This window comes from Molothrus ater, chromosome 11 (genome assembly GCF_012460135.2).
Source record: "Molothrus ater isolate BHLD 08-10-18 breed brown headed cowbird chromosome 11, BPBGC_Mater_1.1, whole genome shotgun sequence".
In the NCBI taxonomy this organism is placed as follows: domain Eukaryota; kingdom Metazoa; phylum Chordata; class Aves; order Passeriformes; family Icteridae; genus Molothrus; species Molothrus ater.
Window position 1 is genome coordinate 4,769,029 of NC_050488.2, and position 27,264 is coordinate 4,796,292.

A 27,264-nucleotide genomic window follows, 5' to 3' on the forward strand; every position below is an offset into this window, starting at 1 on the left:
AATAATACAGATGAAGAAAAACATGAACTGATATTGTTCAAAAAATAAAAAAAAATTCCTAAAATCTTGAAGTCTTGAAAAAAGGACAGTAAAAGGTCTTTTGTGATGAAGACATGGAGCAGGAAGCCCATTTTTTACATATGAGCACTAACCCATGCTCTAGACCCAGCACTGACAAAGAGATGCAGGAGATACAACATCTCTCAAAACCAAGCAGAAAAAAGACAGCTTGGAGATTCTTCACTTTCAGCATGTCCAAGGATAATGAATCCAGGAATAAACAAGCTAAGCAGACCAAGAATAACACATGTAATATAAATTCTGATGTAAAAACCCCCCATAGAACAGTATGATGACAAGAACTGCTACTGGTCATTTCCCCAAGGCATCTCTAAATTCTAACCCAAGAAAATACCAGAAATGTTGATTTTTTAAATCTGTAACCATCTGACTGCCCAGTCAAGAACATCCCATTAACCAGACCCAGTTAATTCAACCTGGCAATAATCTGCTGGCTTTGAGAAAGTTAAGAATTTGTGAAGGAGCCCAAAAGGGAAGAAATGCTCTCTGGAATTCTGGGATTCAATGCAAGGACAGCCTACATTGACAGGGACTCACTGCAAAGGCTCTGATCCAAACTGAGTGACTGAAGGCTGAACTTACACAGCTCAGTCCTCTCAAATAATCCTCAGCAACCACATGGGATGAGCCACAACCCCACATTTTTTGAATACAGCAGCAAGAACTCAGTGATGCAGATAACAACAGGTTAGAAGAGAGCAGTGCCAGCAACCCAGAACACCTCTAAGATCCCAGTTCTGTTCTGTACAAGAGTAAATGGTTGGGCTTCAACACAGCAATTCCAAAACCTCATTCTGCATCAGGCTCAAAGGAGCAAACAGAACAGTATTTCTATTTTCTCTACAAGGTACAGTAAAAATTCAAATTTTAATGTGAGCTTTTTTTGTCCCATCAAGAAGCCACCTGCTCTGGCTGACAAACTGCCAGCCTTTGAATAGAGTTGCATGCTGTGAACTTCAAATAATCAATAGTGTCTCCTTCTGGTTGTTAACTTAGTTCCCATGCAGTTATACTACAATCTATTGTCTGAGGAGGGCAGACTGGTAAATCTTTAATTCTAAATTGTGATCTGCAAAATACAAACATCAGACTAATCTCCAGACACCTGGTGACCCTGAGACCCAAATATGCAGGGGAATTAGAGGGCAGAGGCAGGGAAGGAAAGCTAAACTAGAAAACCAATCAGGAAATCTCTATTGTTAAAGGTGTGCCTTGCAATTCATAGGCTATTCCTGCTACTGGAATAGAAAGAAGAGAGAAATGTGTCAAAGGATTTTTTTTATATTTTTCAGGCTATATTGAAAGATACTAACAATTGAGTAAGACCATTTTGAGAAGGAAATATTCATTTTCATTTTAAACAGCACTACATTCTGGAGGTAATTTCACTCCTTTCAGTAGGACTATTTCTGTATCAAGATACACTCAGCAGCAATGAGGAGCTGAGAAAATTCTCATTAATGCTGTGCATGGTTCTGCTAAAGGCTTCACAAAGGCACAATTCAGATTTGGGTTGTGCTACTGGTTGGGACAAGTTTAGGATTTTACTCTAATATCAGATGAAAACTCTGGCCACTTCCCCATGCTGTGTAACTGCACACAGTGTCTCTGTTGGCAGCTCTGCTCCAGAAAGGCCATGGGGCAGGGATGGTGGAGGGGATTCCAGCCAGGAGCAGCAGCCAGTGCTCCAGGGTCAGTGAACTCTCAGGGTTCTGCCCACATTCACAGGCATCATGAAACACCAGGAACCAAAGATCTCCAGACACAAACCAAGTGTCTCTGCTGCTCTGGCTGCCACCATACAGAGGAGCAATACCATAAAAACTGGGATAGAGAGTTTCTTTTAAATATGTAGCCTAAATTTTAAAACCCCACAAAGATCCTTTATATATAAAGTCTCTCATTTATGGCAAATCCTAGAATGGTTTGGGTTGAAAAGGATTTTAAAAGCTCATCTTGTTCCAAACCCCTGCCATGGGCAGGGACACCTTCCACTAGACGAGGTTGCTCAGAGTTCTATCCAGCCTGGCCTTGAGCACTCCCAGGGATGGGGCAGCCACAGCTTCTCAGGACAATCTGTTCACCTGCTTTTTTCTAACTGGACTGACCATCCTTTCCAGTATTTGTGCCATGCCTGTCCCACCACACCATGTAAAGCCTTGGTGTACTTTCCAATAGTAATAACAGGCAAAGACAATGAAAAACCAACTTCATCTCTGTGAATGACCATTCCAACCAACATCACCCAAGTTAAGACTGATAATGACTAGAAACTATCTGGCTTTTGTATGTAATCATTAGGCACCATTATGTATCAACATTTGAAGATGCTGGTACTGCAGTTTGAGGGACTTCTCTTTGTCCTTGGCAGACTGAATTCAACTCATGATTACAACTTTGCCACTCAGTTTGAAAAGCTTAGGCAGAAAAGGAATCTGATCTTCCTGCAGCAGGTCTGAGCACAAATGAGTTCCTTACAAGAAATACACTTCACATTTAATGAAACCACAAGCAGTTGTAGTAATGAAAGTTCTCCTTTCAATTAAAACCAGAAGATTGTGGCAATGTATTCCTACACACTTCTAGGTGTATAGATTCTCCACAGTAATGGCTACAAAGCCCATTTTATTGCAGTGGGGGTAAAAAAAAGGTAGGGGGAAGTTATTTCTGATAGCTGCTCATGCTGAACTACTTCCTGTTTACTTCTCTATATTCACAACCTCCCACCCACCTCCTTCTCTTCAACAAAACTAAAAAAACAGAGGAGGTAAAACAGGAAACATAAACAATCCCCATTCCCAGCTGGAATGGAGCCAACCCAGGGTGAAATTTTATTCAAGTTATTTTCCAGAACAACATTCAGTACTGTAACCCAACAGCTCAGATTTAGAAGTCTCCCTTGGAATCACATTTCATCGTGTTTGAATGTTGTATGACACACATTATTTAAGTTTAGATATGCCTATACTCCTTAGTTCTGATTACAGTTACTCTAATTTTTTTACTTTAGCCACTGACATCACATTTGGAAATCACACAGGCTTTTCAGTTTATGAGTATTTTCTCCAAGTCTTCTATCCCCATATAAGGGAAGTGCTCCAAATCCTTACAGATTTATAACGGACCATAATACAGAGCTTACAAACTTCACAATAAAAAAAAAAGAGAGAGAGAGAGAGAGAGAGAGAGCCAGTTTTATTTTAACTCTTCCCTTGCATCAGAGACTCTGCAAGAAGAGGATGTGCCCTGCAGGGAGCACCTGAGGCTCTCAGGGAAAGGAGAGCCTTTCTTACCTTGAGGATTTCCCCATCAGCATAGAGCACGTACATGGTCACCTCGATGTTCTTCTGCACACTTTTGCCACCCCTCTCAAAGTCCCCCTTCTCCAGGGTCAGGTACAGGTCATTCCTGATGTCACCTGAAGGGACAGAGGGAGCCACAGCCTTAAACTCCACAGGGGACACCGGGGCTGTCCCAGTTCCATTCTCACATCGTTCTCTGTGTTCTGCAAGACGATGGCTGATGCCCAAATCATTCCAAGCAAGTTAATTGTTAATAAGGATGAACAGTTTAATATCAGTGCATAAAATCAGACCATTGTTAGTAATGCCTTTAATAATGTGAACTCAGGATCAATACTGGTTTTAATTATGTAAGTGGGGAAGGGAAAAAAAAACCTCTTACTGCTATCCTGTGCCTTGTTAGCTGAGCTGGAAGTGTCAGGCTGAGCCTGACAAAACATCCTTAGCTTCAGACTTCCTATTTCCAATACATTTTACAAAAAATAAGTATTTTTGTGATGATCAGAATAATGTTATGTTCAGCTAGCCTTTCAAGCATTTTCTGTATTTTCATAATTTCCTTTTATCATAACAACAAAATAAAAGCAGCTTTTTTGGGAACCTGATCACAATTCAGTTCAGATGGATTAGAAAGGAATTATAAATGTAATTTTTTGCTAGATTTTGGCTGGCCTCTGGTATCCATATGCATGGCTATATGAAAGCAGGCAGTATGGACACTTGCCAGCTTCTCACTACGTCATTTTCAGGAGCTTTCAGACCAAATTACTATATTCAGAAATAGAAATGCTTGTGTCTCAGCATCTTGTTATCCTGATTTTCACAGACTCTAGCTCACTTGGTTTGGTTTTATTTTAGAATCTGATTTGGGAAACTGTTTTCAAAACTAATGTGCTCAATTCTACAGCCTACACCAAAAGGACAGCAGGTATCACCTATTTTTCTGTAAGACTGAGTTACTGTCACCATTTTATGATGGCTCACACTTAACATTTCTTTTTATCCACTTGCCAGAAAGGCAAACATACTAAAGGGCAATATATAAAAATACCAAAACCAAACAAATAAAACAATTCAAACCCTTTCGAGGCAAGTATTTTGTTAATCAGCCCCAAGACACTAAATAATGAAGTAATGGAACAAAGCAGAAACTCCTTCAATGTCTGGCTTCTTCCATTTGGAGAAACTGATGCAGTTAAATCTCTGTATTAATCAGAAGCACAATGAAATAAGGCAGCATTTCCTTTCAGGCACTGAGGGACATCCTTTTGTGCCCCTCAAAGCAGCTCTTCAAATTCTTCCTGAAGTCTAAAACCCCACAGAACTTGTTCCTTAATCTGCTGCAGGGACAAACAATAGAAGCTCTCAGTCCTGCCTTTGCTTTCAGTTTTATTTCTGGAGATAAGGACAACTCTTTCAGCATGGAAAACTCAGCTCTGTGGCTGCAGCCAGTGTTTCCTGCTGGGAGCTCTCTGTGAATGGCAATCTGTGTGCAGAACCTGCTCCTTTTTCCAGGAGCCTCCCTCTCCTGCAGGGTCAGTGCTGGGAACACCTCCCAGCCAGAGGCTGAGCTGTCAGGGGGCATCAACGGGGAAAAGCTGACAGCAAGAGCCTGGTGAAAGAGCTTGGATATTGGATCTGCTTTGGCTTGTCAAAGCATAGCATCAAATGCAACAATCCACAGGCCACAATAGAGAAAATTATCTTGAGGATCAAAATCAAGCTGAGATACCTCTATCCTGATTGTAGGGATAGCAAGGAAATACAAAATTCATCACAAAATATGGTTTAAGTTGAGTCTTTTGCTTTGAAAATCCTCCTGCTTAACAGACTCCATCCCTTTCTCTCAGTGGTTTGCTCAATTAGGAAAAAAGTTTCAATTTGTATGCTGTAAATCTTAATAGAAATTAATTGTGCTCACTGTAATTAGCATTTTGGAGCTCCCTACTTATGACCTCTTTTCTGGAAGGCAGTCTGGCTACACAAAGTCCAATGTTAGATAGCAAATCATTTTCCAGCCTAAATTAAAGGCAGCATTTGGTTATATATAGCATCTTATCTTCTATTAAGCTTAACAGGAGGGATATTACTCCACTAATTAAAAAAAATGCCTTTGGGGTGGGGTGTAGAGGATCTAAAAACCAGTGGATTTGCATAAAAATTAAGGGAAAAGATGGGAAAATGTATTATAGTGAAATACAACAGTGTATCTTCTCTTGTAAAATAGTCTATTGGCTCTTCAAAAACTAAAAAAAGGTCACTACATACAGGAAAAATAGGAAGTAAATGTATTTAACAAAGACAAAAAGCAGTTAACCGTGAGGTAGAGTGATTATTTTGGTGGAAATCACCTTCCTACAAGGAGCAATCTCCTTTTCCTAGCATATGAGTTGACCTGAGGCCTCACAAGCCTTGTGGTTTTGGGAGATTTGAGCTCTGATACCCCAGTGGGTGGCACAGAACCCAGAACAAGCGCTTGAGCACAGAGCAGCTCATTGCAACCTCTGCTCTGAGCGTGCAGGGCCAGAGAGAAAGCTCAGCCCCACGTGGGGCTGGGCACGCAGGGGCACCTGAGGGACACCTGAGGGACACCTGAGGGACACCTGGCACAGCACAGCCCCACGGTGGCATCAGCAGCACCAGGAGTGGCCTGGGCAGCTCCAGCCCCACTGACTGCGACGTGCCCGGGCAGGAACCTGGGCACACAGAGCTTGGCCAGATGAATTCCATTGGAAAGAGACAAACAATGAACTTGTTTAGGATGTCAGACTGTTCATGCAAACGACTGCACAAATAGCCCTGTGCCTGTGACAGAAATCCTGCATTCTGGGGGATGGCCAGGCTGGTACCTCAGCCTGGACCACAGAGACCTCAGACCTTCCCAAACAGCAGCACAGAGCACAAAAGTGGGTGAGCTGTGGCCTCCCACCATCAGAAGAGGAATAAAAAGTGCTACAAGGCCAGTGGGCCATGGGTATTTATAGAGCAAAGCCTGCTGATGTCATTCATTTTAAGCTGAGGTCTCTGTGCTGGAGGATGGCTGTCAGGGATGAACTGAAAACCTCAGAGTTTTCAGAATGGGATTTGTTTCAAAACCCATCTCTCTACAAATGTTCTCCAGTTAAAAACAAAAGTAAACTTCTTTTTAGCATAATCCATGTAGTTTTTATACACATGGTTACTGACATTAATTCTGTATCAAGTGCCTTGAAAGACAGTATTTTCCATGATAATATCAAAAAATCATTTTCTGATATTTTTGGGGCTCTTTCTTTATCAATTCCCTTCACCTTTATTGGGGTTTGGTTTGTATGTTTTAACCTATTTACAAGGCCCAACGTTCAACATACCATTGTTTAAATTATAAATCATAAATTATAGCTTGGGGCGGGGGACTCACTTGCATTGACATGAAACTATTTTCATGGTAATGGGGGGAAAAAGGAGAGGTGGAAAAGGCTACGTGAACCAAATATTGATTTTGCATTTGCAGTATAAAGGAATGTACTGGAAGACTTCCAAATAGTTATTTATAATTTTCAAGACTTAATAACCTGAAGCAGCCCAACAGCCACTCCTTGTCCAGTCTCCAGCAGAAGAAATGGGAGTTTATCCTGACAGGGTGTGTAGGTTTTCCACTGAAAGATTGACCAGTTACTTGTACTGCAAAATAGTAACAATTTACAGGAACTGTCTCCATTCAATCAAACACTTTTTATTCAGGGATCCTAAGGATTTTGGTCCCTAAGGATAGGAATGGTCTCTGTTTTGTGCAGAGGAATACTATATCAAAAAAGGGTACATAATTCACAGAAATTTCTGCAGGAGAAAGAGACACAAATTTCTGATCTCTCAATTCTAACAATTTCTTTTTCTGAGCTTGTGACTTTGTGGGCATGTAATATATCCCTGCAAGCTGGGGAAAAGTGGCAGCTCCCAGAAGTCTGCATGTGTAGGTCTAGTTTCAACTAAGTAAAATAGCTATTTAGCCAGAGAATATTGGATTTTTTAAGGTGAAGGTTTGGTCTTTAACAATTTAGGCAGCCAAGGGAAAAAAAAACCCAAAACAACAGAATATTAGTGTTTAGGTCTATTTTTATCAAATTGCTGCACTGGTCCTATTCACTTGGGCCCCACACTGTGATGCACTGTCTGCTGGACTCTCTTAACACCCCTGGGTTTGGCATCTCTTCAAAAATAGTGGCACTTCACAGAAGAGTGAATGGGCAAGAAAGATATTCAGAGTCTCTTCCACAATGGCTTCTGAAGAAAACCCAAACCTGTGCATTTATGTTCTGTCCATAAATGAACAACCAGAGCCAATCAGCATCACCCCACTGACCTGAGCCAAGTTACAGCAGCTCCAGCTGAGGACTTGGGCCAGCAAGGAAAGGCTTTGAAGCAAAGCATAAAGTGTAGAGGATTTGTGTTCTTGTGCAGTGTTATCTATCACGTGTTCTGGCTCTGTTTGTCTGAACTCCCTGCAGGGGAACTGCTCTGCTTCCTGGCTGAGCCTTTCCCACTACCCTGCACATTCCCCCTCTGCATGGGAAGCATTCCCTCTCTTCCCAGGAGCTGCTGCTTTGGAGGGGCCAGTGATGGGCTCCTGATCTCAAAGAGCACAACTGAAACTCCACCCTCAGCTGGAGGTGCAGCTGCCTCCAGTGCAAGCCCACAGCTTCCTGTGAAGGGCAGGGACTGCAGCACAGCTGAGGCTGACGGGAGCAGCTTTGTGCTCATCACATCACTCAAACCAAAGGGACAAGGACAAAGTGGCCAAGGGTCACTGGGAAGGGTCTCCAGCACCCCTGTCCAGCTTTCTGGCTGCCCCTCAGGACTTGTTCTCCCCACTCTGGGACTCTCCTGGCTTTACCAGTGCCACTCCCTCTGCAGCCCCCCCATTTTCCCACTGCACTCCTGGCACAGTCCCACTCTGGGGATCACATTCCATCCCTTTCTGCAGCTCATTTCTCTGGCCCTTCACCAGCCAGGCAGCAGGTTTTTTTTAAGGCCTATATTCTTGAAATAGTTACAGGGAGCAACTATTAACATAATTGTGAGCAATATTACAGCAACAAGGGGAAACAAAGCTTTTATCTGCTGCCTCTATGGCAAATTAAATTAGCTTTTTTTTTTCTCTAAGAGAACATTATGCAAGTTTAACTCCGTGTGCTTCTCCAGCTTTCACTGAGCAGAACACAATTGTTTCAAAGAAAAGGGAAAAGCAATACTTATTAGGTTATTTGCTACTCATTGTTTGACTTCTATGTATAGAAAAGAATTCATACAAGGCCCTTGCTAAATGCAGTGATTTCCCTGGAATGGTTGCCTTTCAGTAGTAGGAAGTTGATTTTTAATGCTTTTTGTCTCCACCAATTTTCCATTTCTACAAGTTTATTTATGACAATAACACTTTTTATTCTCACTGTAGATACTTTTTGGTGATAATCATTACATAATTATGGCTTTTGGTCTTATTAACACTCTTGCCATGAACATTCTGAGAATGGCTGATGGATTTTACCATGTCCTTTCCTCAATGCATTTTCGCCATGACTTTGTGCTCACTGACTGAACAGATGCTGCGATGCTTCTCACCTGTTTCTTACTGATTCACCTGTCACAGTTACTGAATTTGCCTGAAAGCCTGTGGTATGAAGAGAGACAAAGTCTCCACCTCCCTGTTATCAAAGTTTCCTTGTGATGTTATGATTTGCTGTCTTTATCAATCCCAACATTCCATGGAAGATATGAAAATGGGAAAAAAGCAAGCAAAAAGCAGACATTACACAGAAAAGCAGAAACTTACACCCAACAATCTTCATCTCTGCATCAGAAACAAAGGGGAGAGAATAAAGGGAAAGGAACAGGAGAGAAGCCAGGAAATTAAGACAAGGAGAGAGAGAAAAAAGAGAAAGAAACATCACTCACGAGTCGGAGCTGAAGCATGCACTTTTCATCAGAGGATCAAAGGAAAGACAGAATACTTATCAGCACATGGGCAAGGGGAGGGATGTCCTTGGGGGACTGACAAACACCAAGCCTGTGCAACAGATTTCTGCTCAGCAAGTCCTGCCCAAAGCCCAGCTGCAATCCCCAAGGAGCAGCAGAGGCCTCACTGCTCTCAGCTCTGGGAAAGGTAAAATTGGCACCATCAGATGCATGGCCTTAAACCCAGGAGCAATTTAAAAAAGGAATTAAAAAATCAAACCACAAATGAAACCCCACCATAACTTCTTCAGGAGGCTGGTTTGACCAAACCCCCTCTGATTTTGCCAAAAAAGATAACTGAAGTCTTTATGATTCTCTTGTCAGATCACAACACAGTAGGAAACAAAGAACATTTTATCTTTACAAAAGAAGGCAGGAAGGGTTGTTTTGTACAATATTAAGCTTGTTCTGCATAACCATGCAAGATACAAACCCATAAAGAACCACTTTCACTTTGTTTCTCAATCAGCTACCACTGATGTTTCTCCTATCTGAAGGACAGAAAAAGAGGGCTTGATACAGGGAGCTAATGCTCCAGTTAAAAAACAAAAAGGGATAGGAAAAGAGTAATGAGACACAGCTACAAAATTTTAATAGTTAAGATGTGCACATGTGAGAGGATTTCCTGTTAAAAAAGAAAATGAAAATGTTCAAACCTATAACAAAAACATTAAGTTGAAGTGCTAGAGCTATTTAGTTTTTTAAAAACAGATTTCTTGGTTCAGCAGAATGATCACTGCTTTTTTGAAGTACCAGGTGACATAGCCTTTATTAATTTATTCATAAAAAACATTTTTAAACCACACTGTCCTGAAAAATCTGTATCCACTTGCAAAATACAAGTCATGAAGATCCTGTGCTGTTTTCTGGAAGAGGAAACCCTGTGTTTAATGACAAACAGTTCTGAAGCAAAGCAAGAAGAGCTAGTTTGACAAAGACTGTTAGAGCAGCAGACATGGCTGAGAACTGCTGATGTGCATGGCAGGCTTCTGTCTTTGGTTAGGGGTTTTTGTTTCTCTTTTTTTTTTGGTCATGTCTGTCCCCAGTGAATTATTTTTCAACTTCAGACAATACTCATAAAGCTAAGGAAGAATGTTTGAGCCTGGCTGTAGAAACATAAGCACAAAGTCTATTGATAGACATTCCTGGTTCATGCAGCTGAGTTCTACCCTGGATGTCAGGCAAACTCCAACCCCAACTGGATCTGTTGTGTTAAAAACAAACAACAGGCAAATATCTGCTGTCACTTGAGTACATCAAACATTCTTTGAGTTCTACAAAAACCCTGATTAGTAATTAGACTGAACACTGTTTGCTGCATCAGTGGAGTTCCATTACATTTCAATCTCCTCATTTTCCAGAGATTTCATTTTTCTGGGGAATACCCAAGATAGTGAAAGCCTTTGTTTGGAGCCCCATTCATGACCATCCCTCTCTTCACAGCTCCTCTCTACTCTGGCAGTTTATACTCTGTCCTCATTTATAACTACAGTGAAAGTTGATTCACACTTCCTCAACTGCTTTGCTTTTCTTCCTTGGTGTTTACAGACATGCACAAGCTGCCTTTCCTCACTAATAGAAGCATTATTCCCACAATGCCTAAAGCTTTGCATCTAAACTCAATATATGAAAACCTCTTGTGGCACACCTGGAATCAAGGAGAAGTTCTGTGCCCAGACCCTCTAGAGAGGCAGGAAGCATTTAACAGCAGAATGGTGATCCTTTCACACATTTGCTTATATCAATCAGCATTTTGAGCATATATATATGTGTGTGTGTATAAATGTATGAGTCCAATTCCAAACAGGTTATTATCTTAAAACCCCAGTGTCTTCTCCAAAAAGAATTGTGGTTCTCACAAAGAGAATCTGGAAATTTGGATTAGCTGCAGTGAACAGAGAATTTTAAAAGCTTAGGGTGGAAGCACTTTTTGTATGAGCTCTGCTGACCTGTTTGCTCTAGCCCTGGCCCAAAGCCTTGCCCAAAGCAACAAACACAGGGGACACTCTGTGCACATGCAGAGGGGCCAAGGCCCAGAAAACAAAAAAAAGTTACTCAGGGGAACACAGAGGACACAAAACTGCTCCTTCAGTGGCCTGAAACACCTGAGGTACAGCTTTATCTACAGAAAAGGAGGATCAAGCAGTTCTTGCAGGAGAATCAATTCCCTTGCACAGGTGTGTAAGTGTGACACACCCAGGTGTGATCTCAGTTACAGCAGATCACCCTGCAGCTGCTGTGTCTGTACACCAGCCTGCAATAATTCATCCTTTCCCTATTTGATTGCTTTGGGTTATGCCTGGAACTGCTATGAGGTCATTAAGAACCAAAACTTATAATTGGCTTTATAGCCCACATCCTCTGCTGCTCTGTTATCACTGTTTTCAAGTTCATTAGTAAATATACACATGTTGTTCTGAATCCTTTGACTCTTCGGTTTCTAGAAAGGCTTCCCACCTACTCCCTATTTTATTGTGGTTTCTGAAGAGCTCCCATAATGAGGCTACAACTACTTCTGGTACTGATGTCTCACTGCAGCCTTTTGAGTAATAAAATCTAATGCTTTTCCCATTATGCTTTCATCAAATCTCCCATGTCTGTAAAGTCATTCTTGGGCTTGCTCATCACAGCAATGAAGTAATAGTTCAAATGCTACTAATTAGCAAACCCATTTCTTACCACACTGCAAAAGTCAAGCCACTCTAACACCAAGTTTTATGTGGCTGCATGACTGCCCACATTCTGGGCCCTTCTCTAAATGAACTCTTGGCTGTGCTGGGGCTGCCAAGCCAAGAAGCATCTCCAGCTGCTGCTCCAGAGGTGAGGAGCAGAGGAAGCACAGCAGGGCTGCAGCCAAGACAGTGCATGGACCAGCTGCTCTGTGAGGCCAGAGGGAAAATCCAACCAGGTCTGCACCTTCTCTGCTTCTCATTACAAAAGGATCACACAAACTCAAAAACATCAAGGTTGCAAAGTGGAAACTCATTTTTTCCATGGTTGGGATTGTTGGGAAGAAGAAATGTCATGCATTTAAAAAGAAACATCTCTATACTGAGGGTAAAAAAGGGATATTAACTGGCAGGGGTTTGGGGAATATCAGAGCAATCCTTCCAGATCCCCTTCTATCCACGTGGTTTTAACACTTGCTATCACTGTAATGTCTGTTCCTGACAATGTTTTAGCATTGGCCTCCCCAAATCTGGCATTTACTGATAAATAAGACAACTCTGTTACAAATCCCACTCAAGTAAAGTGCCCATCCCAGTGGCATTCCATTGGGAGAGTATGAGAAAAGAATAAGCAGTATTTTAGCTTGGAGCTGCTCTGTTTACCTGGCATTATAACATCAGGAAATCCCAGCTTCCTGGTGACAGAAACACCTCTGTTAAAGATCATGGGGTTTTCCCTTCGGATCTGCTCCATGTCACCTCGAAGAAGCTGAAGAGATATTATAAGTCCTAGGGAAAAAAACCAAAGAGGTTCATTGTTTCTGACCTAAGAATTAGATTCTGTGTGTACAAAGCATGCAGGTAAATTAATGTTTTGCTCCACAGTTAATTTAATACAAAATATAAACACAGATTTCTTTTCTCCCTTGGAGTAATTGAAAATTGAAATAAAGGAAACAAATCTGTTATAAGGGATCAGTTAAGAACACAATTATATTAAAATACAACTCCTAACAGTCAGAATACTTAATTTTGCAGACATGTCCTGGCTACAGAAAGTACTCCCATTATTTCTTTTCCTCACATGCAGCAGGTTATGACACCTCTGTCTGAGGGACCACCAACCACACAAAGCTCTGGAACATCTCTAAAGCACCTTTAATTTTGCTTTATACCATGAAAAAATGTAAGTCTCAAAGTGTATCTTTTCCACTCATTTCTTTAACTGCTTCATAGAGGGCTGATGGTTTTAATGAAATTCCCAGCAGTTCCTCAACATGTTTCAGGAGTGCCAACTGGCCAAAGTGACTTCAGCAACCAGCTCTGTGATTCAGTGGATCATCTGAACTAGGAATAATTACACACTTCATCTCAGTCCAGCTGTTTTCTCTACCTGCTTTTAATTTACAACATAGGAGAGTGTACTGGTAAAATGATGAAGTCCAGCATTACCATATGAAAAAATACCAGGATTGAGCTCAGCCATTCAAGCCCAGTCTCATTTGCTGAGCACATACTACCAGCTCCACATATCCATGAGAATTACCTGCACAGAGCAATTTTCCACATCCTTCAGAGTCACTTGGTCAAGAGTTCTTTCTGTCCTCTCTGTTCACTGCCCAGAACAACACACACCAAACCAAACCCTGCCTTGGATGCACATTTTTGCACGAGCCAAAGTCAGGCTCTTTCCTAAGCTCAGTATCTGGGCTTTGTGACCAATATTTAGTCACCATTTTCTCAGACAAGTTACCAGGGAAACAAAACCAGGAGTATCATGTACCTCCCACCCATTTCCTGCCTTCTCCCCCTGAAATAATTTTCAAGCCTGTTGTTTGGCTTCAGTCAAATTTGGCAAATAAGTAGATACCCAGATTACATGAAGATTGTATACATTTCATGAATACTGGGAGTTGGTATAAAAAAATTGAGGATAAAGCCTTAAAATGAAGGAAAAGAGAGGCCAACCAGCCAGCTGGACAGTCAGCATGTATGTACTCAAAAGCTGCCAAAACATGGACTTGCAACTGCCCAGCTGGGTAGGCAGGAGAGCACTGCAGGGAAAACACAGGCTCTGAAACCATGGAAAACATCCAAGCCCTTTGAATACCATGTATGAGGGTGGCTGTGAGTACAGAAGGTTTCACAGCACACAAGAGACATGTTCATTAGAAATCAGCCTTGACTATTTTTGACAATTAGAGGAAAACTTGTTCATTTTATATCCTTGATTGCTATTAAAAAACAAACTAATGAAAATAAATCTTAAAAATTCCAGTATAAAAGGAGTGGAGCAAATTTGGAAGTTCAGACATGTTGCTCAAGTTTTCAAAGTTATAAAGAATTTAGGAAGATCTTTTATTAATGACTAGTGGATAACTTTAACTGTAACAGGAGGAGCAGCAGGGAATGAAACCAGCTTTACGCACAGTAAAATTCCATATCTGCAAAATGTTTTATTTGCTTATTGTTGTGCTTAATCTCTTCTATGGGAGTGTGCACTACATATTCCACTAGTGTCTCAATATGCAAACAAGCAAAATTAAGACAAATTCAGTAGTTGGACATCAGCATGATTCAGGCACTTGGTAATGAATGCAGAACTGGCTGTAATGAAGCTGAACTGTACCCCATGAGCTGCTTCATTGGGAATGGGAGAGCAGTGATATCTCTGAATTAGCAACTGCATACACCATTACATGAGGTAAACAGATAAGACAGGCTTTACTTTCCCTATTTATCTGTCATTAGCTACAAAAGGAAAACCTCCCATCTCAGTGCATTTCTCTGCTACAAATAATCAGCTGTTTGCTAGAGGAGATGCTCAGCTGTGGCTCTGACAAGCCCCAGAGATATTTACCATAGTTGGAGCTGGGGGCTGTGTATTTGGTGCTGGACTTGCGGATGATGTTTTCATGGATCTGGCACCATTCGTTCTCATTGGTACACCTGCAATAAAAGAACACTCATTCAAGTTAAATGCTTTCACTGAACCATCTTACAACACAACAGTCACCTTTGCTGTAGAGATAATATGAAAGCTTGTAGGGTTCAGATGAATGAGAGAAATCCCACATAACTCTTATTTTTAAAAGTGGAAGGAAACAAAATATTGTCTAATAGTTATGTCCCTTCAATGGACGCTTGGAGCTGGTGGTGACTCTTCTGTCATAAAAGCCATTGTCCCACTCTTCAGATTATGATAGAATGAAGAAAGCTCTGGACATTCTATCTGAATTGTCATGTAGAAAATGAGTGATTCACTTCTGTTCAGGATCCAAAGCACAGCATGCAGGAATTGAAGTGCCACTGAGCCAGGAACCAAGGAAACCATCCCCACATTCTGAGGCCACAGGCTACTGTCCCACAGGATGGGAGAGACCTCAGACTGGGGAGAGAAAGGCAGAGGACTGAAGTGGCCTTCTTTATCAAGCTTTTAAATGAAAGATGAGGCCATATAACCTTCTCCCATGTGAAAAAAATGGCACCTTTACCCCAAACAGTGCTAGTGGTTAAAAAAGAAAGGCAAAGCAGTATGTTGCTCAAGTCTAACTGCATTTTAAATACATCTGTGCTTTACTTAAATTACCATGGCAAGATTCAATGATACCCCACAAAGTCAGCAATTTTTAACTCAGCAGCAATAGTGAATCTCATTTCTCCTGAAAAGCAATTGGATTAAACCATTTAATTAAACTTCTGTCCTATTGACTCTTAAAGGTTAAAAAAAAAAGTAAAGCTAATGCTCCAAGCTTTCAGCTCCTAGGAGTTTTGAGAAATAAACCACTTTGTAAAACTTCTCCAAGGATATTACCATTTTTCCCCTTTTTTGCTTCCCCCAAGAGTACAACATGTCAGCACAGCCAGGGTAAGACACACAGCAGCTCCTGTGAAGACAGGGGGGATGTTTTTCTTGCTGCATTATGTAACTGAAGAACAGCATGGCAGAAGGAATTCAGGCTATCTACAAGTAGGAACTGGTAATTTCCTACAGCTTCAGTTTTGCAAAACCATGTGCTGCCAAGAATAATGAGGTAACCCCCAAAGCCTGTGATGGCACAATTACTGACACCCCTAAATGTTCTCAGAACTGCAAAAGGAACAGAGACAACTTGGAACAAATTAAACACAGAATATTTCACTTGCTCTACTGCCCACCTCCTGTAAGTACTGTGTCCCTTCTTGGAGGAGACACCAGATCCCACAAGGTCACACAAGGCAGATCAGCATGAAGTGACCTGGCATCCTTCCCAGGATGGTAAATTGACTCTATTTGCACCCCCAAAACAATCCCTCAAAACCAAAACACAACAGAGCTAAGGCACTAACAGACAGGACACCCTGCCAGTAATTGTAGTGTTGTGTGATAATTCAGCTCACTCATCAAGAAAAAATAAAAATTATCTTCACATTGTCAACACATTAGAAGCCATTTATCCTACACCAAATAATATTCTCCTAAAAACAGAGAGAGAACCTGTAGCACAAACTCTAAACCATCCTCCCTCCTCACAGTTACAAACAAATGTCCAACTTGTGGCCATTTTTTAGTTGCTGTACCAGCCTATGCAGTGCAAGTTAAAATAGGTTTCAGCCTCCAGTGACTTATGCCTGCAAATTAACCTGCAACCAAGTCATCCCAAAATCCACTTAAAGGCAGCTTAAAGCCAGTTTTGTACCAAGTGCCAGTGGAAGTTGTACTTTGCATTTCCTGAGTGCCAGGAAGGAAGATCTTCTCCCAGCTTTGACAGGCTGGCCTGGAAACACTTGGAATGTGTCTTACTGTGCTCACAATTTACTTGTCCAAATAACAAGTGGATCAAAGAATCTATTTCTCCTTTAAATAAGAATTCACTCCTGAGCCATCCTTCTCCTTTGAGGCTGGCTGGTTGTGCAGCAAATGCACATTTGGAATGTTTTCCATCCCACAGCAGCTGGGGACAGCAATGGGATGGGAGCTCTTGTCCAGCTGGGCAAACAGCAACAATAGAACAGCAAAAGGGAAAGGCATTCAGGCATTAACAGAGAAGAATTTCAAGATCTAGGGCTGGAGAAAGAGGAAAAAAAAGATTGAAAGAAAATAGGACAGGAAAAAAAAACTCAGAAAAAGTGAATATGGAAGAGAAATGCATGAAGTTTTCAGGGGAATTGTAAGATGAACACAAAGACTAACGTTCAGTGAGCAAAAAATTTCAATAAAGATAAAAATTAATACAAAATATTAAGTTACCTCAGAAATAATGGACTGAGAATTTAGCTTTCATCTCACTTTTAAATTATTTTACATATATATTATAAAGAATAATAAAAGTATGCTTTTGCATAATGAGCTTATAACTACAGCTGTGGTATTCTATCCTCTTAGGGAGATTTTAACATGACTGTGGTATTAACAAAGAGAAAAATCTCAATTGTGAGAAAAAAATATTTTTCAGACATAAATCTTTAACAATAATAAGGCAAGCTGAGAAAGATTGGTGAAGTAAATTGATTTTTTCTTCCCCTCCCATAAGCATTCTCTTGTGGATTCAGCAGAAGTCTCCATTTACAGACCATGTATTTGTTTCAGCCTTTGTTAGGTTTTCAGTCTTTGAAATTTTTTCCAGCTTTTCCCTATGAAAAGGCTTTTCTAGCTGCCTCATTTGTGGCAGCTGTAAGCTTTAACCACATAGAGTATAAAAGGAATGCTTTTTCCTGCTCCTTGAAAAGTACAAATACACCTCTCTCCTTACTTCATCTTTATGATGTTTAGGAATTGGCCTGAGGCATTTTAACAGTAATCAAAATAAGAGCAGCAGGTAAGGAAATCAGTTCAGGGCTGTTAAAGCACTCATATTCAACTTTAAATTTCCAAAGGACAAAACTCTGTCATTTCAATTGCAGCCAATGAACAGGAAAAGGCAGGTTAGCTAAAGGAATGAGCAAAGAGAAGATGCAAGAGACAAACCTGTGACAACTCTGTCATGAAAGACCAACAGCTACCAAAGCTGCAAAGGGAATGAGCTGGTGTCCCTCAGATATATCCATGTTCCCCCCTGAATATTTCTGCTGGAGGTTTACACAGAACACTGCAAACAGCAGCAACAAAAAGAATGATGTACAAGGCTTACAGCAGCCCAGGAGAGTGATAATAGTGATAAAGAATTACAAACATCTGATTACAGAGCTGAATTCAGCCAGGGGCTCTCCCTGCCCAGGTGAGGAACAGCTGGTGCAAAGCTGCTGAGGAATTTGGGCAGAAACTGTTGGTGCTCTGGGTGCTGTGAAGGGAATCCACACTAACAGAACTCTGCAGATGAGCAGGAAGAAAAGGGAAGCTCTGTGCCTGAGATTTTTATTCCATCACTGTACCAAGACTTTGTGCTGCTCTAAAGGCTGTGTGACTCCACTTGTCACTGACAAAGTCCAGTGTTTCAACAAGGTTTTTCTGTTCTATTTTTCAGAAGCTAAAGAAGCATTAAATGGGCGACAAAACAGAAATCTAATAATCAGAATGTTCCATTTCTGTAAACATTCAAAATGTTGCAGTTGCAATATATTAACACCATATCCACAAAGCAAATAGATTCTCCAGCCAAAACCCACTGCTCTGAGATAAGCTGGAACTGAATGTAACAAAAGGCCAAGACTGGCCAGATTCTACTGACAGAGAGAAGAAAGAGGACCATTTTCTTCTCTATAATTTGACATTTTTGCTACAGTTTTCATAACTTTTGGCAAAAGAGTAATGAAAGAGCTGACTCTGAGAGACTTTTGTTTGCACTTAAGAGATTTCTAATGTATGAAGAGACACCCAATAATCTTCAGTGAACAGTAAGACATTTTTTCATTTAGTTTCCCTTGAAGGTCACATTTTCTGCTGCTGAATGCACATCCCAAAGAATGAGAAAGTTCCATAACCCACCAAATTATCTTATTACTCTCAACAGTGGCCACAGACCACAAAGCAGTGTCAGCTGTGCCTCAGCCCATCTGCAAAGCAGATCTTGCCAGTATTTATCCTCACTGACAAGGGATTTAAAATATTCCCTGCAGTCTCCAGACAGTTTGTCTGTGGCCTCTTCATTACAACTGTGAGACCACATTTCATAATAAGAATGTTAGTTCAAAGTTCAAAATCACAAATAACTGAAGACAGATTCCTGCTCAAAAAACGTTGATTTGTTTTGAGAATTTGGTCACACACTGTTGGCTTCAGTTGTTTTCTACTTCTTTTGTTGGTTACCATGAGTGGTAAGGAACAGCAGATGAGGCATGAGATATTATTCCCTTCATCAGATGAAATGCAGCACTTTTCTTTGGGCTTGAGCTCAGCAGATTTTAAATAATTCACATTAATAAAAGAGCAGCTTTGCAAGTCACATAGATTTGGGCAATATTCAATAATTTCTGAAGCATTCCACACACCTGAAAGATCTGTGAATAATATTCATTAGTTTTTATGAGCTGCTGGAATAATAAAGAAGCAAAAAACTTCCTTTTAGGAGTTACTCACGTGTAAACTTTGAGCACAAAGTCCTTTTCCTCCTTGATTTCCGAGAGGGACTGGAGCACGTCCATGATGCTGAGCACGGCGCAGCCGTAGGGGCGCCGGTAGTGCAGGTGGGGGGGCCCTTTCTTGGAGTCATTGAGCAACATGCGGCCTGAAAGGAGGGACACTCAGACATCAGGGACAGACACACAGCCACATCCTGCCTACTGTGCTCCTTACAGCCAGCACTTGCAGCCCCAGGCTGCAGGTGACGCTCCTGCCTGGCTCTGGAGGAGCTGGAGGTGCTTTTGCCCCAGCCCCACGGGCTGGGCTGTGCTGGTGCCAGCCCAGGGATGCTGGGCAGGACTGGCACAGCACCAGGGCTGCCTCTCTCCAGGAGCCTGGGGGGCAGGTCTGGGAGGGGACACAGCCAGGACAGCAGACCCACACCGGCCAAGGGATGTCCCAAACCTTGTGACATCTGCTCAGCAGCACAAGGGAAAGGAGGAGTGGGGACATTGGTCACTGGGAGGTTTGGCTTTGTACAGACTGAAGCCTGGCTTCCTGGGAAGTGACTGGATACTGATGGCTGATGGAAAGAAGAGAATCAATCCTTTGCTTTCCTTTGCTTCTGCTCATGGCCTTTGCTTTATCAGACTGCCTTTATCTTCACCCATGAATTTTCTTCCATCTTATTTACTCCCCAGCCCCATCCTGCTGATGAGGGGAGTGACAGAGAGGCTCGGAGGGCACCTGGTGTCAACCCACTAGAGCTCTTCACTCAAACTTTTCAAATCCAGAGGTCCATTTGAATCTACACCTCACGCAGCCAAAACCAGCCAAGGGCAAAGTGAAAAGCATCATGTCTGGCCAGCTTTGATTTGCAGCTCCATGACACATATTTGCATCCAGCTGGGCTGACTACAAATCATCTGTGGATGAGCCAAGAATATGGCTGTACTCATCAGTCAGACCCACAGAGATTCACTGTGCTCCTTCCTCAGAGTGCACTATTTGCACAAATTCTCATGCTATTCAACTGCTTTAAGGGAATGTATGATATATTGCATATAACACATGTAATATTATATATTGCTTGTTTATCATGGTTGGATGGATCCTTCTTGGAGCACAGGAAGGAGAATTCTGAGGTGCAAAGCTGCTCAGTGATTAACATCCTATTACTGAGGCAGTTTTTAAATAGAGCAAAAGATGCCAAGGCCAGAAAAATCACTGAGATAATCAAAGTGAACTTGTAACATTACACATAATAATTTGTCCAGCCCTTGCATCAAGGTTAATACAGCATCTTTGCACAGGCTTCATTTATCACCTCAAGTGATAACAGAGCAATTCTGATGTGTAGGCTCTTATGATATGGGAAGTCAGATAATGAAACCCTGACCTCTCTGACACATTTGTGGCTCTGAAGGCACACTGCCATTCCCAGCACAACACACAAAGCTGCTTAGAGCTGCTGTACTTCAGAAAAGGTGCCTGTGGCTGTAATGGGTGTGAGCAGTGACTGGGCTGGCAACAGGCTTAAAAACCCTTTCCTTGCAAACACTGCCTGGCCATTCTTCAGTCACCTGAAACACACGAATGGCACTGCACTTCTCACTTGTTTGCAATAATACAGCTGAGGAAACTGTCTCTGCTGCCCCTACTATACACTGCTAACATTTCAGGACTAATATTTAAAATAAATCATACTTAACACGGGTAAAATATGTATTTGCACCACAGACTGATACAGCAGCACACAAATCTTGACATAAATTTGTCTAACAGCCTCTGATTTACTTGATGTGGATGGTCACACAGACTGATGTCCTGCCCTGCAACCCAGCTATAGCACCAGTAAAAAGATCTCATTTGAAATTTTTAGACATTAAACAAAAAGCCTTTTTACTTTGTCCCTCTCCTGTAGATGTAGTGTTTAATCAAAAATTCAGTTTCAGACTCAGAAAAACAAAATCACTGCTAAACAGTCACCAGTAACTTTCTAACACTTAGCTCCATATGGTCTGAATGTCAATCAGTCTATGATTTATACATTTTATACATTTATACAATTTATACATTTTCTAAATGTATAAACCATTATAAAGTCAGCTAATTAAAACATACATTTAAGAACACTCTAAGAGCTCTGTTTATTACATACATTTCAAGCACTAAATCATACTGTACCTATTCGGATTACATGGGCAACTATGTACAAATCCCTCTTCATGTCCTTGCTGCTGAGATCCTGAAAGATTAGAAAAAAGAGAGACATTCCAGCTTAAGTGCCTGCAACTATAAATGTGGATGAAAACTCTGAAATCCTATGTTACAGAAAAGCAGGCCAAGAATTTTAAAAATGAGCTTCAAGAAAAACCAAACAACAGGAAAAAGAGAACCTACAGAAGAGCAAAAGGAAAGTTGAAGTTAAAGAGGACAAATAAGTGTTATTAACTCTGAGAGAAATTTAAAAATAAATAAAAAATTAAGAAAATATACTTAGGAAACTTTTCAATAACTCATTACTGCAGCAGTTTGCATTCACATGTCAGAAGCCACCTTAATTGCAATTCCTTGGTATCTTGTACTTTTCACTGATAACTTCATAAAGAACCAGCAACTTCTGAGACATTCCTCCTGCATTTGTATTTTTTTTTAGTTACAGGAAAGGTCTAAGAAACATTTCTTCCCAAAAACCAGTTTTCCCTATGCCCCTCACCTCCCAGACAAGACTTTGAACAGATACTGTGTACTGGGAGAATATTCATCTCTGGTTTAGACTGATGCAAAAAGGCTCCTTGTGCTCTACAGCGACAGCTGCTGCCTCTTTCTCTACTGAGTGCTGCCATCTCACTGTCAGGTAGTACTTACACAAAAATTAATGGCAACAGTTTCTGATTCAGATAAAATTTAGAGGTTTTCTTTAAAAAGTTCCTCAACTATGTGGTACTATAAGCACTGTAAAAGGAAATAATGCTATTTTTGTATAAAGAGGGGAAGAAATTTAAACTGTGGACATCTAAGATCTGTCATCCCTAATCTGAATGAATTTAGAATTAAAACCTGCATTTTGCTGAAAGCTAAAACATGAACCTTAAATCACACAGGGAATTTCTTTCTCATGTGACTTGAGAACCCAAAGCCCAAGCAGTGAGATAATGATGGCAATGCAACTCCAGACTACAGCGCCACACAGCCAAACAAAAGCTGGCACAGTGACTCAGAACTAGGCAGAAAGGGAATTTATCCTAAGGAGAAGTTTCAATCCCTTCCCAATTGTGTTACATTGCTGAACTACAGCAGGCAAGTAATAAATTCATGGCTGTACCTCCTTGCTCTCTAAAAGCAGCTCTGCATTTCCCAGGGCAGCATATGCAGGGAGCTGCAGAGCCACTGTTTGGGATGCTGCTAACCAGCAGATCTGTCTCTCCAGAGCCAGAAAATGAAGCCACATCAACCATCCTCAGCATTTCCTCCTCAGGCTCGATTTTGCTGCTGCACCAAGAAGGGAACACACTTTCTAGGCTTTCTCCATCACCCAACATACCAGGGTAACATATGGTAGCCTTTATCTTGCATGTCTTGGAGACATGAAGTTCCACACTAAAAGGGATTTGACATAGTTTTAATCTCAGAAATGCCTGACAAGACATTTCAAAAAGCAAAAAAACTTGGAGGTAATACTTAATGCTCTAGAGAGCAATAGATTCCTGAAAATATCTGTGCTTTGACAGGGGGAATTTTACTATACCATCAGATTACCAGTTCTAATTAACAGCAATTTAAAGAACTATTTTTTCAAAGGGCAGCTGTCAAAACATCAGAAAACGGCAGGGCATGAACATATTGATGGGTTCACACTTTATTTGTGAAATTGGAAAAGCAACTAAAGTGTCACAGGCAGAAGACAAAAAATGTGGGCCCAGATGGCCTTGCATTTCAGTTTGTACAGCACAGGCTTTTTATAAGGCAAGAAATTCCTACCATGACATGGACCAAACAATCAAAAGCCCCAGCCCCTGTGAGGAAGTTTTCAGATGATTCCTCTGCAGAGAATCCATGTACATCTCCAGGATCAGGAGAGGATAAAACACATTTACTGTTTACTCTAAGAACTGCATCCAGGGTGGATATTTGTGGGTATTTCCCACATCTTTCTGAGCTTCCTAAATGATACTGACTGATACACAACATAATTCCATTATAATTCTAACTGAATGACTTTTTAGAAAATCACCCCTAAATTTTCTCACCTCTATTGGGTATGGAAGAGAGTTTCTCTACAATAATGGTTAGTTCTTTACAATGCTGGTTTCTAGAAAGGTCTGTTTGTGTGTTAAAAAACCCAAACACCATCACAACAACCCCCAAACCACTGGAATCAAGGATATCTGTCTGCCAGTAATAAGTTATTTAATTCACCTGCCAACCTCATAGGCCACAGAGAGTAAGGTATTTAACAAAAATAACAACCTTATACAGTGTAGTTACATTTTAATTCAGACCCAGGAATGTTTCTTACATGTGCACAGGCTGAGGTTTGCTTGAGTGAGCTTTGATCTTCAGAGCAAGCAGTTTCTCACCTTTGCTGTGATATGACAGCAGATGTAAAACCCAAGCCTGGGTAATTTTGATATCTTACACAAGGAGACAGCTGAACCCTTAGAAGTAACAGAGATAGCAGGAAAAGACAGGGATCCCTTGAATTATCTAAGATATGGGCTGCTTGCCTTGGGCAAAGAGGAGAGTTTTAGAAAGATATTGTGGTGTGGTGATGTAGGGCAAGGAAATAAAGAAATAGATTTAAAGTCAAGATGAACACGAGCCTGGGAGAAGACCTGAAAATCACAGAACTATCTTATCTTAGAAGCATTTCATAATTAAGAAATTATCATAAGATCAAACCAGATAAAATGGTTATTCAAAACAGCAAATATTTATTGCTCTTTTACTACACTTTGGAAAGGTCTTTAAACACATTGATGAAAAATGCTGTTTTAGAAGTGTGAGATCTTTTGCACAGATAATTTTTCCAGTTATAATTCCTGTTATGTAGAGTATACATTCATTGTAATTTTTGTTATGTAGAATACACACTCTATAGCAGAAGAGTGAGAGTCTAAGCACCTCCACCAGCCAGTGCTGGAGTCTGAGCACCCTGGAGAGCAGAGACTGCAGCAGCTTGGGCATTTTTGCATAGTAATAGGAAAGGGAGCTCAGGAGGTATCTCTGGTCAGGCCTGGGGCTGCACTGGCAAATCCTGCAATCCCAGGGCTCCCTGCTCTTGGACTACACTAGCCCTGCTCAGAATATGCAGCAGGCCTCTCCTGGAATTGTGTTATGGCCCTGGCTGTAATTTATCATTATTTTTTAAAGGCTGTAAAGGCTGGTTTGCAGATCACCAGAGCAAAACTGTTTCACACTGTTCACCACACAGGGAGAAACAGGACACTTGTTCCATGACCCCAGGCTGTGTGGCATGGGTCAGGGTGGGGAAGCTGGATGCTGAAAATCTTTTTCACATTGATGAACCTCAGAGGCCAGAAAGTGCCAAAGTTGATACAAAGCCTGTGCTGCCTTTTGAGATTATTCCTTAGGGCAGCTCCTAAAGCTGCACTCCTGCCTTTCACCTGACTCAGACATCAGTGCTGAACCTTAACCCCTGTCCGCCTTCTCTCAGCAAGAGCAGACTCTGGGTTTGAGTTACCATCTCTGAGGTGACACTGTCACCTTGCCGATGTTTATTCAGCTTTCAGCACCTCACTGATGGTACCAAAACCAGAACTGCTACTGATGTCAGCATCCAGGTCAGTGCTACTTTTGGATTGCAGCTCTCAGATCCAGATGGAGACAGAACAGAGCATCCTTACACCTGGATCTATTCTGTTCCCTAAGAGGAGGAATCCTGCTGCCTTCTTAAGGGAGAGAAGGGAACAGTGCTGGGGGAACATGCCTGGCTCAGTGTCCAGCCCTGCCTGACCTCAGGGAGTGTCACTGCCAGAACCAAAGCTCTGCCATCTTTCTTCTTCACTGCAGGTAAAAATACTCCTGCTACAGAGCTTCCAGCATGTGCACTAACTAAAGGTGAGTCACGATGGAAGGTGTTTATCACACTTGGGATCTGAGATTCCTTACAGTTATTCTGTGAGGAGCTGTTAAGTTTCAGTGTCTCTAGATTTTCATATCCTTTCTGAGAAGAAGTAGCAGATAAAATGATGGTCTGACACCTGATTCTGAGGGAATTTTGAACACAACTTAAGACCAGCACTGAAGCGATTTCTTACAAGGGCACATAGGGACAGGACAAGGGAAAACACTTGTCTGATTTTCATTCAGAAAAAAGTGCCTTGTTTTAGGTTCAGGCCATCACAGCATTTTCCTATGCTCTGTTATCAAAGAGCACAGCACATCCAATGAAAATATTCAAAATTTCACACCATCTGCAGGAACAAATGCAAGTACTTCAGAATATTCACTTAGCCATAAAAAAATTTAGAAGTACATTTACTTTCTATGTTAACACTTAGTCAAAATCGTAACAAAACTTAGAAATGATTTCTCCTTTACTGATTATATTGGAGAGGAAGAACTGGGTTTCCTTCCCCTCAGGAAACCTCCAACCCCACTGCTGTGAGGGGGGAAGGAAGGGAACAGACACGTACTGTGAAAAGTGCACACATTCGATCGATCTTCTCCGGGTTCCTGGGGCCTCCGTTCTTGTTTAACCTCACCATGAACCTCTCACTGAAAAACAAACAATGGTAAAAAACAATCAGCTTTTCCTGTACATCAACAGAAAAATACAGGTAGATTTGGGTTTCATTAAAAAAAGATGCAGTGGTTGTTATAATTCCAAAGTCTATAAAACAGTATTCACTGTCTATACAAAATTACAAGGAATAGCACAGATTTCTAATAGTAAGTAGTCTGCATATGAAAACATTGTGTTGATGCATATTCATGATGCAATAACATTAAAATAATGTGAACATAAGAAGCACAGGACCTGTATACATTACAACTCCTCCAGGCAAAGGCTAAGGCAAACTTGCTGAGAGGTACACTGCCTTTGGTAAATCTGAGTTCATTAAAATCCACTCAAAACTAAAAGTTACAAGAATACCAATTAAGCAATCTCCTTCAACACAGAACATTTCTAGAAGCAAGACTAATTCAAATACATTAAGGTTCAATTTATATAACTCTTACCAATCAAATTAAGCAGCCCTTTGATGAATAAAACCAGCACGTTTAGCCAGACTGCAAAATGAATAATACTCACAATGCATGGTAAGACATAGATATTCACATTTTTTTCTTAAGACAGAGAATTTATGTGTAAAAGTAAGTTTGATGAGCATTTTTCCCTAGTGTGCAACAGTCCCCTAAGTATTGACCACAATTTTTTCCTAGATTTTCACAGAAATAAAGAGAGAGCTTTAAAGAGAGATTATTAAATCTTCCAATAATCACAGATCCTTTCAATCCTATCCAGTACAACTGCATCAACTCCAGTAACCTTCACTTGATACATTTGCCAGCATATTGTCCACCCTTGGCCTGAAGAAAATGAAAAGCACAGTGTTCACACTACCTCCTTTGGCAGCTTGCTGCAAGGGCCACTCATCCCTGCTGCTAAAGCACATGGACCATGGGAAATGCCTGATTTCAGTGCACAGCCACTGCTTCTTGTCACCTTTCTGCATTAAAGAGCCCTTTAGAGAAGCTCATTTTTTGCAGGGCA

General features: G+C 41.1%; 1 protein-coding gene across 10 annotated transcripts in view; it reads right to left on the minus strand.

Annotated features, from left to right (window-relative positions):
- Positions 1–27,264, minus strand: part of DOCK3 (dedicator of cytokinesis 3) — a 185,849-nt gene that overhangs the window by 66,069 nt on the left and 92,516 nt on the right. For all 10 annotated transcript variants that reach the window (XM_054516046.1, XM_054516051.1, XM_054516047.1 and 7 more), the window contains exons 10-15: positions 26,183–26,264; positions 21,708–21,768; positions 19,539–19,686; positions 14,904–14,992; positions 12,707–12,832; positions 3,375–3,499 (exon numbers count right to left, since the gene is read on the minus strand). In XM_054516046.1, coding sequence (XP_054372021.1) covers positions 3,375–3,499; positions 12,707–12,832; positions 14,904–14,992; positions 19,539–19,686; positions 21,708–21,768; positions 26,183–26,264 — 631 coding nt within the window. The remainder of the gene's footprint in view (positions 1–3,374; positions 3,500–12,706; positions 12,833–14,903; positions 14,993–19,538; positions 19,687–21,707; positions 21,769–26,182; positions 26,265–27,264) is intronic.